At 39.3% G+C, this 14535-nt stretch overlaps 1 protein-coding gene across 3 annotated transcripts; it reads right to left on the bottom strand.

Annotated features, from left to right (window-relative positions):
- Nucleotides 1–1199: 1199 nt before the first annotated feature.
- On the bottom strand, nucleotides 1200–14465 carry LOC308402540 (phenazine biosynthesis-like domain-containing protein 1). 3 transcript variants are annotated; one of them, XM_080891455.1, is made up of 11 exons: nucleotides 14288–14465; nucleotides 8514–8613; nucleotides 5417–5515; nucleotides 5127–5236; nucleotides 4969–4998; nucleotides 4784–4872; nucleotides 4456–4547; nucleotides 2636–2719; nucleotides 2373–2435; nucleotides 2109–2262; nucleotides 1200–1771 (listed from the first exon to the last, which is right to left on the bottom strand). In XM_080891455.1, exons 1-10 carry the CDS (start codon nucleotides 14369–14371, stop codon nucleotides 2150–2152), a joined length of 864 nt encoding a protein of 287 aa, XP_080747581.1. In that variant the 5' UTR covers nucleotides 14372–14465; the 3' UTR covers nucleotides 1200–1771; nucleotides 2109–2149. The 3 variants fall into 3 exon arrangements, with proteins under 3 accessions (XP_080747581.1, XP_080747580.1, XP_080747582.1); XM_080891454.1 differs by having other exon boundaries at nucleotides 1200–2262; XM_080891456.1 differs by lacking the exon at nucleotides 5417–5515 and having other exon boundaries at nucleotides 1200–2262.
- Nucleotides 14466–14535: the final 70 nt, after the last annotated feature.

The following is a 14535-nucleotide window of genomic DNA, read 5'->3' as shown; positions in this document are numbered from 1 at the left end:
CTTTTGCATGCTAGTGCTGCAGATCTTCTTTCCAGGGACTCTTCCTCTATCCAATGGCATGTGACTCCAAGGTAACTTTTCTGATGAGCTGACCAACAATCAGTAGTGGTAGCAACAAATTTGACTTTATCCAATGCTGCAACCAAAGTCATCTTCATGTGATCAGCAGCTTCACAGATTCTGGCACGGACAGTGGGTCTGGAGAGGACTTTGGCTTGAGGTTGTAATGTGGTAACCAATTCTTTGAAAGATGGCTGTTCTACCACTGCAAATGGCTGTAGACCCTCACATATGAAATTGATGACAAGCATGTCAACAGTTGCTTGTGGAACATGTTTGTTTGCAGCTCTCAACATCAGGTCTGGTAACTTGGCTTGCGTATTTGCTGAGAGCTTGTTTGGTGTGGCTGTGGTCTTTCGCTGTCGAGATGTTGATGCCACAGTGATATTGTACTGCTCAATCTTCGATGGATGTTTCCTCTGTAGAGATAAATATTATCATACGTCAGGTTCATACATTACTTCATAACATCACTGTGATTAACACTAAAGGAAAACACATTTTTAAAACATTATTCAACTAGACTTGAGCTAATCTTTGATTGTTGAGCATAGTATAAAAGAGTGGTGAATTGGTCAAATTTTGCAGATATATTGCTGTATTTATTTACAAGTGTAAACCAATTTTGAACGATCATTGCAAAAAACATGAATTTCTGTATACATTCTAAGTTCTGTAATATGTATACTATCTGTAAAAAGAGTATCGACCAATGTATCAGTATCTAAATTTTTAACTCCTTTTTATCAGTATCACCCTAAAGTTTTCAGTATTAGTCAGGTCCTAAAAATACTAAGAGAGCAAAATATGTGTATATAGCAAATCTAATTTAAGAAAAGGGATCACATACACAAAAATGCTGCCCATACAGCTAACAAATAAAAACAATCCACATTATGTTCTTTAAAAAAATATATCATATTGGGAAACCTATAACCCTACTGATTAAGAGCCACGTCACTATGATAGACCTATATCAGGCCAATGATACTGATCAACTGATCCATCAATCGGGCTCTGGTACATGTCAGCTGAGAGCTGGAAGATTAATTTGAGATGCAGCTCAGCACTGTGTTCAAGTTTTGTTTGTTTATATATATATATATATATATATATATATATATATATATATATATATATATATATATATATATAGATATATAGATATATAGATATATAGATAGATAGATAGATAGATAGATAGATAGATATAGGCCAGCTGATTGTAGGCCTGTGAGTTTTAAATGACTACAAGTTTAATTTATTGTAATGACGGTGGTTATCCAAATAATAAGCTAAAACATTCCTACGAATTGTAGCTCAATTATGCATGCACACACGCACATTAGCTAGCTCCGTCTTATTTTAATATCAGGCTAACCAATGGCGGTGACAATATCTTAGCCAAACTAGTAACCTTAAAACACATGAAAAATAAGAAAGCAATATCATACACGTATAGTTGTAAAACCTCTTACCGCAATGTGTTTTTTTAGATTAGATGCTGAAGTCTTGTAAGCTGAAATGACTGTAGAGGTCAAACAAAGTTTGCACTGCATCTGGACGCTGTCTCCTTTTCTCCCTCTGTACACGAAAAATTCCTCCAGGTATGGCCACGGGCACGCGTCCTCCGTCTTTTCTACGTCGTTTTCATGGTTGACAGTGTTATCCTCTGTCTCCATTTTGGCTTCTTTGTCTCCAAATCTTCCGTCTATAAAGTAGTTTATACTCCACCATTTAGCACCTCCAGACACCTGTGCCTGCTGCTGCAGCGGAGTTTATTCTTTGCTTACGTCTTAAATTGGCGCGGTCAATCGAGACCGCGCCAATTTAAGACGTAAGCAAAGACGTAAGCGTTATTGGCTGCAAAAATGCAGACGAAAGGTTTGAATATTAATTCAAATTGTGGGCGTACTCAGTAGTGACTTTTGATTTTATAAGTAGCGAAGTAGATTACATGGTGTAAGTTGTACTCAAGTATGAGTAAAATTACAAACTTGAAAAATTACTCGTAAAAGTACAAGTACCCAAAAAATGTACTTAATTACAGTAACGTGAGTATTTGTAATTCGTTACTTCCACCCCTGGTCTACAGTTTGATTGTTCCCTGCAGAATAGTGATGGCCTGTCCAGCTATGTTGATTCTTCCATCATCCCTCAGTTCAAGTTCCAGCTCGCCACCACGACTGGAGCACTGGTAAGCTGCACAGACACAATAAGCAGGTTAATTATGGATAAAAGTGGAACACAACGTCTGTTATCATCAGATAAATGACACATTAGTAAAAGGCGGAGAAGGTTCAAATACGTACCCAGCATTTTCTTCTTTCCTAGTTTTTCAGACCAGTAGCTACCTAGGATTGTGTGGTTAGAGCCTGCCAGAACAAAGAATGCATAGCAGGAATAGCTTAACACTTTCTCTCAGTAATAAGACACCTGTAAATGCATCCTCTTTAATCACTTTAGTCCAGCTGCTTATATGTAAACGTTTTTAGACACACAAACATGGTCAGAATTATGTTATTTGAGAAATAATGTCTATAGATTACATACTAGTAAAGAGCAACCATCTTACCAGTGACAGGATCCTCAGGGACGCCAAACCATGGAGAAAAGTCTCTCGAGTAGAAGTCATATCGTGGCTGGCAGTCAGGTGATCCTGTTTCCACATGTTAGCAGTGTTTGATATGTAATGTTTGTTGGCAGAAACATTCAGTGAATGTTGTTATACAAATTAAAATGGGCAACAAACGAGTCCACAGGATGGTGACGGCAAAGGAGAAATCGGCGCACCATTTGTCCTGTGATCAAACATTTCCCCAGAGCTCAACCCAAATGAAGGCCTATATCAGGGGTCCCCAATCCCAGTCCACAAGGGCCGGTGTCCCTGCAGGTTTTAGATCTCACCCTGGGTCAACACACCTGAATCACATGATTAGGGATGGGTACCGGTGTCCGGTGCCATGATGGCACCGGTTCTGACATAAACGGTAGTAACCAGACCGAAAAGCAGCGCACATTTCGGTGCTTTATTTCGGTGCTTTTTTTTCCTGAGCTGTGATACACTTCTAGCCAATCATTTTACGTTTCCGAGGATAGTAGGCGGGGCCAGGTACGTACGTTCTGTTAGAGCAGAGCTACAGATTAAAAATGTCCAAGGCGAAGCGGTCAAAAGTCTGGCTGTACTTCACAGCAAAAGATGCAAACTCAGCAGCAACAAGTGCTTTAAGCTGATACTGTGATACTGTGCAAAGGAGGTAACACCAAGAATCCGATGAAACACCTGGCGACGCATAGCGTTTTTTTTTAAAAGCCGAGAAATGCGCCGTATTTGATAGCTTGCTGCGAGACCTCACACCGTGCACGTCGGGTGGGTTGCCAGTTATCGGACCCGGAGCAACATCCCCCAAAAACCCGAAGAATAGAGTCCTGGCCCCTAGCCCTGCCAGTGTAGCAGAAATGATGAGGATGATGATGCAGCAGCAGCCGTTCTTCTCTGCGTGAGTAGCTTAATGTTGTTCGTGTGTAATTTACGTTGAGTAGGCTAACCACGTTATTACATTAATGCAGGTATGGTGAACTAGCAAACATCATCATAACTACATGCGGCTGTCTTCTTGTTTGATGGCAGATACTCCCTTCACCCTGGCCAAAAAGGCTAAAATGACCAAAGAAAAAGTGGAAAACAGCTAAACATGAGAGGTTTTTGGACAAAGTTTGTGTTTTTTCCACTGTTTAAGCACTGCTTCCAACCAAGAGTGATACCATATATGCCACATAGCTGCAGAAAAGGCACACATTGTTATCTTTTTACAAAAAAAACCAGCTGAACATGAGAGGTTTTTGGACAAAGTTTGTGTTCTCCATTCTTTAAGCACCGGTTCGAGCACCGTTTAAGCACCGGCACCGTTTCAAAAGTACCGATTTGGCACCGGTATCGGATAAAACCTAAACGATACCCATCCCTACACATGATTAGTTCATTACCAGGCCTCTGGAGAACTTCAAGACATGTTGAGGAGGTCAGTTAACCTTTAAATCAGCTGTGTTGGATCAAGGACACATCTAAACCCTGCAGGGACACCGGCCTCGTGGACTGGGATTGGGGACCCCTGGCCTATATTATGAGTGGAATCATAGACTGTGCTCTTCATCACCATCATCATTAAAACACCAAATGAGGGAATGTTTTTGGCAGAGTGCTGTTCATCCCTCTAACAGAGGTGCATTGAAGCTTTTCTGATGGTACATGGTGGGACCACACCTCGCTTAAACACTTCATGTTGGGTTTCCTCTGGTTTATTCTTTACTGTTACGTCTTCATTTTAATGGAATTACTACATGTGGTCCGATCCAGCAAGTCTACAACTCTACGAAACGCACAGCTCCGATTACCTTTCATAGTGATGATGACGGCGCAGAATCTTCCACTTCTCTCAGTATTCTCAAGAGCCACAGTGTCAACTTTCAGATCGGTAAGCGCAGAGCTGGAGATAATACACAAAAAGCACATATACATTTACTAAAACGTGATGAGTGGGTGTAGAAGGCCAGTTGCTTGATTATTTGTTTGGGCTTTAAACATATGAATAAGCCCCACTAGCCGGGCACCTGAGAAATATAATTGATTGTTGCTGAACAAATGTTTAAGATCTCATGAACAGTAGGACCACTATTGAGATTCCTTTGAATTTGGCAACAAGCAAAGTGTTTTTTAACCAACATGTCACAGCTGTCAGCCAGTCGAATCAGCAGCTTCTTGGTGTTGTAGCAAAATAAAACTTCCTGAACCGGGAGGTTTCCGACTGCCGCCTGTGTCACACATGTAAAGGCAGAGACTTAGCTGAACACACACACAGGAATGTAGTTACACTTTCTCAAACTGTTCAGAAAAATGTGATTTCTGACCTTGATGGTGTCTTTGAAGTCGTTGGGATCCTGAAATAAAGGGAGTTCAGAAAGAAAGCCATTTTATACACTGTTAATAAAACACAAGAACTCGTTTTTTTACATTACAGGATCTGATTAAATTGTTCATGTAACTAAACAGGAAAAGTTTATTTTACCACTCTGGTGGGGGGATTCAGAGGAAAGTCCATGATGTACCCTTCCTCCTTCTGGGTGACGGAAAGATCTCCACTTTTGGTCTCAAACACCAGGGTGGGATTTACATTTTCTGAAGGAAAAAATCCATTATATGGTTACATGCTGGCACCTCTTTGCTCCTTCTTGCAGTCAGCTGCATTGTGCATTACAGGCATCTTTTAAAATAGCTCCAGCGGCCTTTTCTAGTGCACCATGATGTCACTTTTTGGTTTTTTGAAAAACCTTTTTATGTGTAAATGTTGCATCTTACTGATGTGTTGGAATAGCACTGCTGCAGAGGCCAGAGTGGCATGACCGCACAGGTCTACTTCAGTAGTTGGTGTAAACCATCGAAGGCGGAATCTTGATCCTGTTAATCACACATTTAAGACTTTTTTCAGTTTTGTTTTGGTATTAGTTTCAAATACACAGAGTTAAGCAGTGTAGATAATAATGTTAGTGATTGGCTTACATCCACAAAGGTCTTCAAGGTCCAATTAATGATTTATTGGTTAAAGATTGACAAAAAGCCTTATAATTTAGAAACCATCATTGGCCTCCCGTCCACACTGAGACGGCGTTTTCCCCGAAGGAAAACGCAGCGTTCTCAAAACGCTCTCGAAAATGCATATATTTGAAGACGGTGCTTTGGCATGGCAGTGTGGACTGAAAACGCAGACTTTCGAAAACGATGGCACATGTTAGTCATATGATGCAGTCATGTGACCAATTAAACAAAGATCGAGGAGGGCATTACACAGCAGTTGTTTTGTTTGCTCTCAATTTTGACAGCCCTATTAAAGATTAATATCAGTTTCTACATTCTTTAATTCTCACTCGCTTTTGCAACGTTGTACTTTTGTGTTACTCGCAGCAACAACTCCACCTCATTGTTAGTCCATTTAAAAAAAACTTGGTGTTTTTCCTCAACATTTTGCCGCGACGTTTCAAAGAGCCAGAAAGTAAATAAACGGCAGATAGAAATGAGGTAGGTCGAATCTTCTTGCGTTTTACGCATGCACAGTACTGGAACGTAAGCGTTTTCGGCCGTTTCAATGTGGACGCACAACTCTGTGAAAACGAATTAAGACGCTAGTGTGGATGCAGAGCGTTTTCAGATGAAAATGCCGTTTTCAAATCTATCCGGGCTAGTGTGGACGTAGCCTTAGAGAAGCTGCTCATAGCTGGAAGTCATTAAATTGTGGGAGATGAGGAAAAAATGTGGGAGATGGCTCTACAACATCTGTGTGTGAGCAGAGAACTGCAAATGCCAGATGATATTTTTGGCAAATTACAAGAAGAATACTGAACTGTTACTGTCATGGTTTGGGTTCACTTTTTACTTATTTAATTTAAATATCAGGCACTCTTTAAAAAGTCATACATGCTTTGATCTTATTACATATGGACTATTGTAATTCCCTCTAATATGGGCTCAACCAGTTTTTTTCTCCTTTCTCAGCAAATATAATTCAGAGTAAGGCAAGGCAAGGCAAGTTTATTTGTATAGCACAATTCAACAACAAGGTGATTCAAAGTGCTTTACAGAGACATTAGAAACAAGAACAAATAAAAAGCATGATTTAAAATTGAATAAAACAAGCAAATTAACTAATTAACAAACAAAAACAAACAAACAACAGTATATAAAATCAAAACAGATTAAATTAGAACAGTAGATAAAATCAGTAGTTAAATGTAAGTTTTGAAATTTAAGCTTAAAGTGTGGATTTGGTGCTTTATTCAAATGCAGCTGAGAACAGGTGAGTCTTCAACCTGGATTTAAATAAACTGAGTGTTTCAGCTGATCTGAGGCTTTCTGGGAGTTTGTTCCAGATATAAGGAGCATAAAAGCTGAATGCAGCTTCTCCGTGTCTGGTTCTGACTCTGGGAACTGATAAAAGACCGGATCCAGATGACCTGAGGGATCTGGATGGTTCATACTGGGTCAGGAGGTCATTGATGTATTTTGGTCCTAAACCATTCAGAGCTTTATAGGCCAGCATCAGAACTTTAAAGTCTATCCTCTGACGGACAGGCAGCCAGTGTAAGGACCTCAGAGCTGGACTGATGTGGTCCACTTTTTTGGTCTTAGTGAGGACTCGAGCAGCAGAGTTCTGAATGAGCTGTAGTTGTCTGACTGATTTTTTAGGTAGACCTGTAAAGATGCTGTTACAGTAATCAAGCCTACTAAAGATGAATGCATGGACTAGTTTTTCCAGGTCCTGTTGAGACATCAGATCTTTTATCCTTGATATATTCTTGAGGTGATAGTAAGCTGACTTTGTTATTGTCTTAATGTGTTTTTCTAAGTTTAGGTCTGCATCCATCACTACACCCAAATTTCTCGCCTGGTTTGTGGTTTTTAGATGTATAGATTGAAGTTCTCTGGTGACCTTCTTCAAAAGTCACATTTTTAAGTCTGAAGTTAAACTTATTGTATCTGTTCCTGCTTCTTCTTTGTCTTTGTGTTAATGATACCTGCATTCCTCTTGGACCGACTGCACACTGCATTTTTCACTGTGACAGCTTGTTGCACAGTTCTTTGGACTCCATACAATGTAACATTTTGACCCGACAGACTGCTGAGGACAGTTTGTGCACAAAGTGAGTACAATGCAGCTCTGTGTGTGTTTAACTGTATAGGATCTCTCTAAACATAAGCTATTGAACAGATAAACTTGAAAAATAATGAGCTCCTGCTAATGGTTGTGGGTCCTTAATTCTGCCTGACGGGACTAGTTTAGTTTTGCTGAAGGCTAACCTTTCGTGAATGACATTTCTCAATAGGTACAAAGTGCCATGAAATAGACTTTGTGGTGATTTAAAGATATTTTTCTCTAATTAACTGTATTTTGACCCTGAAATGTCTGTTGTCTCACTTTGTTAACAGAGCCACTGGTTTGATTCAGACACTCCTAACTGTTCCTGCAGCTCACATCATTACAAAATGACGTGGCATTTTCTCTTAGAGCCTCACAGCTGTGCAAATTCTTCACCACTACTCACAGCTTCTTCTTTATTTAATAGTGACTCCATTTTTTCCTATCATACAATTTCCTTGACTCATTTATTTCACTTGTCATGTTATTCAGGTTTTCAGGTTTTTGTTATTTTATTTCAGTCTTTTTTATTTTCTGCAAATACGATATACTACGGTTCTTATAACTATAAAGTCATACAAACTTGTTAATCCATATTGAAAAATTTCTATCCTGCACCTATAGGGACTACTTTTAAGTTTAAGCAGTATGTGAATCATACACCATACTGTATACTTTTGAAAGGGAGCTTTCCATTACAGCATTATAATCTAAGAGGCTTTGGAATTGGCAACCCAAATGTGATCTGAATTAAAACAGACATACCTGTAGTAAAGCTATCAGAGGGATTAATCCTGGTGATGAAAGCAGTTTCTGAGAGGTTCATCTCTGCTGCTATCTTGTAATACAAGTCATCACTCAGCTCCTGTTAGAAACACACGATTTGATGAGTAAATATAAATATTTGTGATGAGTGTCACTGATATGAGCTGCTATGACCACGGTTCCAGATTAACTGGGGTTTATGGAAGCCCGTTTCCGCCACTAAAAAAAAAAAAAGGATCCATAACTCAAAATTTCGAGTTATTTTCTCAAAATTCCGAGTTATTTTCTCGAAATTTCGAGTTACTTTCTCGAAATTTCGACATATTAACTCAAAATTTCGACATATTAACTCAAAATTTTGAGAAAAGTAACTCGAAATTTCGAGTTAGCGCTGCCAATCAGTAATCTACATGAATGACGTCATTTCCTTGTTACCCGGAAGCTGAAGCCCTCAGCTACAAATGCTACAGCTAAGCTACCGGTATTACATCCAGTCGTGAATGCACAGATTGCTGAGTGTTTTCAGCCTGGCTTCACAAATGATGAAGTCCCTGTGTTATTAGCTGAATCACATGGTGTTACTATCAGCAAACGTACTCGCGAAAGCGCCAATTTGTTGGGATCCGTTTTTGAGTGCGCGTTCCTCTGCGCCATATGCTTCCGGGTAACAAGAAAGCGACCTCATTCACATATATTTTTGATTGGCAGAGCTAACTCGAAATTTCGAGAAAAGTAACTCGAAATTTCGAGAAAAGTAACTCGAAATTTCGAGAAAATAACTCGAAATTTCGAGAAAATAACTCGAAATTTCGAGTTATGGATACTAGCTTTTTTGTTTTTATTTAGTGGCGGAAACGGGCTTCCTTAGTATGGAACGCCAGGACTGCCATAATGAATTAAATACACCATTAAATAATTAATTAAATGTGGCAATAATTAATTAAAATTGGAATTAATTAATTAAATAAATAGTTATGACACATGTAATTAATTAATTATTGACACATTTAATTAATTATTTATGTATTTCACATTTTAATGAATTATTGACACATTTAATTAATTATTGACACATTTAATTAATTATTTAATGATATATTTATTTATTTCATTTTGGCAGTCCTGACGCCTGGCTCTCATCATGAAATAATTTTATCTGTCAGCCTCACCCATCAAACTCAGGGGGCGGGGTTAACGCTGATCGAGTCAAAACCATTGCTTTGGCCTGGTGGCCATTGTTTCTAGCACACAACAACCGGCATGTGGAAGCTAACAGAACTGAGCTTTGAAAAACCCTGTTTGTGTGTTACCAAATACCGTTTTAATATTTTTTTAGCCGAGAATGTAGTGGTTTAATCTTCATGTGTCTGGTCGGTTTGTCAAGATACAGCCTCTTTGCAAAAGTGTTTCGATGATTTCGGAGATGTCTGCCCAGTCTCACGGCAAAGCGTGGGATAGACCCGCTCGCCTCGCAAGCAATCCCACCGACAAAGCGCAGGCCCCGGTACACAGCTGTAGTAACCCCCGCTGACTTCTTTTACTGAGGTTATATTTATCGATGTTTTATTTCCTGATGTTCTTATGTGTCCTACGTGTTTCAGTCGCCAATTCTGAATTATAACTAACATTAAAAACATGTTTAAGGAGGAGAGAGAGCAAATAAATCTGTTTAACATCTGATCTTTGGGTTTTTGTTCAGTAATCAGCGTGACCTGTGTATAAACACATAAAAGAGATAACGTTGGTGTTTCCGTCATGTAGTAACTGCTGGCTTTAACTGTACGAAGGTTGTTCGACACTATGAAACACATACAGACTTCATGATGTTCGGCTAATATTTTTATTGTGAATATTAATCATGCTGACCTCGCTCTGTACACCACGCAGCGAGGTCAGCATATCCACGATATCCACGATATCCTCAGCTCCATGAGTTAACACAAAGTTTCACAGCTGACTATCTAACTGCCAACTATTCCAGAGACGTGAAAATATACAGCATAAAGAAAAGTGTAAGAGACTCAGCAGCAGATTAGAATAACAGTTATACATTTAATAAATCACCAAATGAATCCAAGAAACGAGCAAACCTGTTCCGACAGTTTGAGTTTGTATTCCCTCAGCTGCAGACTCGCTGCTGTTTAAATGTTTGAAAAGGAAGATTAGATATAAAAAACGTCAAACATAGACTCAGTCTGCCTTCACATTTGATATGAGGCCAGCACGTATAGTGGCCTCAGCAGGCTATTACTGAAATACACGTGCTATATCATAAACTATGATATAAATAGGGAGGTCCTATTAACATGTTTAGTTTTAAAGGACACCTTCCTGCCTTTAGTCTCATTCATGAGCAGTATTAGTTTTCTTCTAACATCCAGAAGTCTGCACGATGTGTTTCATAGTTTGTAACAAGCCTTTGACAGGTAAACATAACATGACCGAAAAAGCAAAAAAAAAAAAAAAGAGAGAGAGAGAGAGAGTGTTGAGATAAGAAGAGAAAATTCTCTCAATTATGGAGACAGGCAAATGGTTCATTTATGTTTGATGTGTGTTTATTCCTCCCTAAATATCGTCGGTGAAGTTCGCCATGCATGTCAGATTTTCCTGCGCATTTTTATACCTCTGCCAACAGAGAGAGAGAAAAAAATCACATTCTAACAGACAGCTGGTGCTTAGAATACAGTTGAATAACTATTAAAAAACAGATGATATTTAGATGATAGTTCAGTCTAACACATGTGCCAGTGAACCATTAAACGTCTGTGAAACTATGCAGTTATGAAACGTAACTTTAACCTCAGCCAAACCGATTTGCTCAGTTGTAAATAAAACAGCGAAGTAAACGTGACCCGACAGACAGAACCTGAGTGAATGAAGTCCAGCGTTTAACCACTGAGAGCTAAAACTCAGCTGAGGTTTGAAAGCTGTGTGCTGGTGATTGGACATCAGCCGCCGATGAAGCTGTTCGCCTATAAAGTGCTCTGTAAGGAAACGAGCTCCAGCAGCTCTGCGCTCGGGGAAAACACTATATTTACTTATCTTGTGCAGAAAAATGCGCTGACATTGCGTTATATCGAGCACCGGCTGCCCAGTTAAACTGTGACTATCACCAGGTAACGTAGGCGTGTTTCTTGAATTAGCAGCAGGTGTTAAACAGCTGACAGATGAGGAGGAGGATGCATGCAGGTAAACTGAGGGTCTGTTGAGCTGATCGCTGGTTTCGTGAGAAAAATGTCAGCTCGTTCTTTATGTTACAGAAGCACAGAGACACAAGACCAGGCGGAAAGAGACGATCGTTTGGTGAAAATGAGAATCTGCGAATGCAACATGTGGAACACGGAGAGTGGAATATGTAAACAAACCGGTTAACGTAACCCCCTGGGTGCACTCTGCATGCTAATTGTTAGCAGAGCTAGTGAAATCTCTGAAAACATCTGAGCACTTTTGCAAACATGTTCTATGTTGACAACCTGACCAGACATACGTCGCGACATTCGCGGCTAAAACACTGTTAAAAGTGTAGCTGGTGACAGAAAAACGGGGTATTTTAAAACTACACCACCACCATTGCTGCCTGTGATTTGATCTGCATTCTGGGATACCTGGCTGCCCCAAGTCTACACAAGCAATCGATTATCTAGGATCGACCTGTTTTGACTTACTTTGCACGGCAACCAATCAAATGTTAGAGAAGCTGCATGGGCAGCGTTAACCCCGCCCCCTGAGTTTGATGGGTGAGGCTGACAGATAAAATTATTTCATGATGAGAGCCAGGCGCCAGGACTGCCAAAATGAAATAAATAAATATATCATTAAATAATTAATTAAATGTGTCAATAATTAATTAAATGTGTCAATAATTAATTAAAATGTGAAATACATAATTAATTAATTACATGTGTCAATAATTAATTAATTACATGTGTCATAACTATTTATTTAATTAATTAATTCCAATTTTAATTAATTATTGCCACATTTAATTAATTATTTAATGGTGTATTTAATTAATTCATTATGGCAGTCCTGGCGTTCCATACCTTAGGGGTTGGTCGAACAGATGTGTGGTCGACTTGCTTTTCAGGAGCCACTACCAACAAAACAGCAAATAAACACCAAATACTTCATCTGTGATATTTGTGAGGTTACCTCAATCTTGTTGCTCATGATGAACAACTAAATGTTTAAAAATGTCGCGAGTGTACCTGGTGATATTCTCATGCAGGAGGCGATCGTGAAAACGGCAAACAATTAACACCACGCCGATGCTGTTCACAGGGCAGCAAGAGCAAACGATCGGGAGAATCTTGTCGTCGTTATCGTTCCCCTCGTACGTGTTATTGCTCCGATTTCAGTGTTTTCGCTTCACAACTAAAGCGTGCAGTTTACTTTGTGTTCACTCAAATGGAGTCGAGTCAACTAGCTCCACCTGTGGCCGAGCGCCACAGCCTACAGCCAGATTAACTTGTGACACATCTGCACCTGGCTCTATCGCCACGTTTGAATTCGTTTCATGCACAATACATTTGGAACTTTCTATTTTGTCTGTTTGCATGTCTTGCAAATAAACCTTTAAAATAAATGAAATGGCATTATGTATTTATTTGTGGCCTACATCAGTAAGAAATGCACAATTATATACACAAAGTTATAGAAATCACCACTCCCGTTGTTCATGATGATTTCAATATTTCTTCCCATAACAAAGAAATACGTCTTGAACAAATATATGACACATTCATATTTCACTGGTGTTGTAACATCACATCCTGTAAGCATAGTCTGCCTGTGTCTTTTCTCTGGAAATGAACATTTTCAGCCAGTATAGGTAAAACAACAACATGGCTGGAGAGAGTTTGTATGAGTTGTATAATTGTGGTTAATCTATAAACATTTGTAAGGAGATGGCAGTTACCGTGAATTTACAGCTGTTACACAGTGATTAGTAATAAACAGAGCCAGTGAGAGTGATTGGATTTAAGAAAGTGAGTGACTCAGGTGTGTCAGTTGGTTTGTCATCTGTGTTTGAGTGTGGGGGAGAGCTAGAAATGTTTACTTTTAATGCTAAGCAAGGAATATTCATGATTTATTTCCAAAACTTGCATATGATCTGCAATTTGTAGCAGATCTACTGACTATCACATAGCAGCTGGAGCAGTCTCAAATGGAGGCCAGACTACAAATGTTGTGCATGCTAAATAAACAGAAACAAATGATCCCTGTTGTCTTTACTTAATGATTGGTTTTAGTCCTGACAATCCACATTGCTGTCATTGCATCTTTCAACATGTTTGTGGGTCGATTTTAAGTGTAGCCACTCAGCTTCTTCTGCAGATATGTCACAAGTTAATCTAGTAGTAGCACTTGGCCACAGGTGGCAGTAGTGGACTGACCTCCATTTGAGTTCATCTTTCTAAAGCAGATGATTGTAAGCTTCTGGCAGGCAAACAGACGAAGTTTGCTGACTGAAAAAGAATAAACAACTAAATAAGTTAATTAGAAGCAGCAGGCTGATGTATCTTATTGTGTGTATCTGTTCTTGTGTGATAAGAAAGTTTTCAGGGGAAAGCAAACAAAAAAAACCCACTTTAATTTTCATGGTTTGATTGATAAAAGATTGTTTGAGTTAAAATACCTTTAAAAACACATGTTGTCGAGCTTGTTTTGCAGAACGAATTTCTGCCTCTGGTCTGCACTTGTGCGAAGCACCGATGCAGGCCGCCATAGCGCCAGACTACACATTAAGCTGTGGCCTAAATAGTTTTACTCACATGCAGAAGTGGACAAATTGCCGCAGGGTTTCCCTTGAACGGCAAATTGGTGAAGGAATCCAGCGTGTACACTGGTATCTCCATTGTAGGTAAGCGAAGGAAGACGAAAATGGCTTAAAAGTCAAGAGCCTCCTTCTTCAGCTCCGTTTTTGGTGGACAAAGTCCGCACCCACTGCTTTTTTTTTTTTTAACAAGAACTTTATTAATCAATCAGTGAGTACAACATACAAACAGATGAGGTATACAAG

This window comes from Rhamphochromis sp. 'chilingali', assembly GCF_963969265.1.
Source record: "Rhamphochromis sp. 'chilingali' genome assembly, chromosome: 9".
In the NCBI taxonomy this organism is placed as follows: Eukaryota; Metazoa; Chordata; class Actinopteri; order Cichliformes; family Cichlidae; genus Rhamphochromis; species Rhamphochromis sp. 'chilingali'.
Note: the sequence above shows the minus strand (reverse complement) of the source record. Positions and strands in the feature narration are given on the sequence as shown.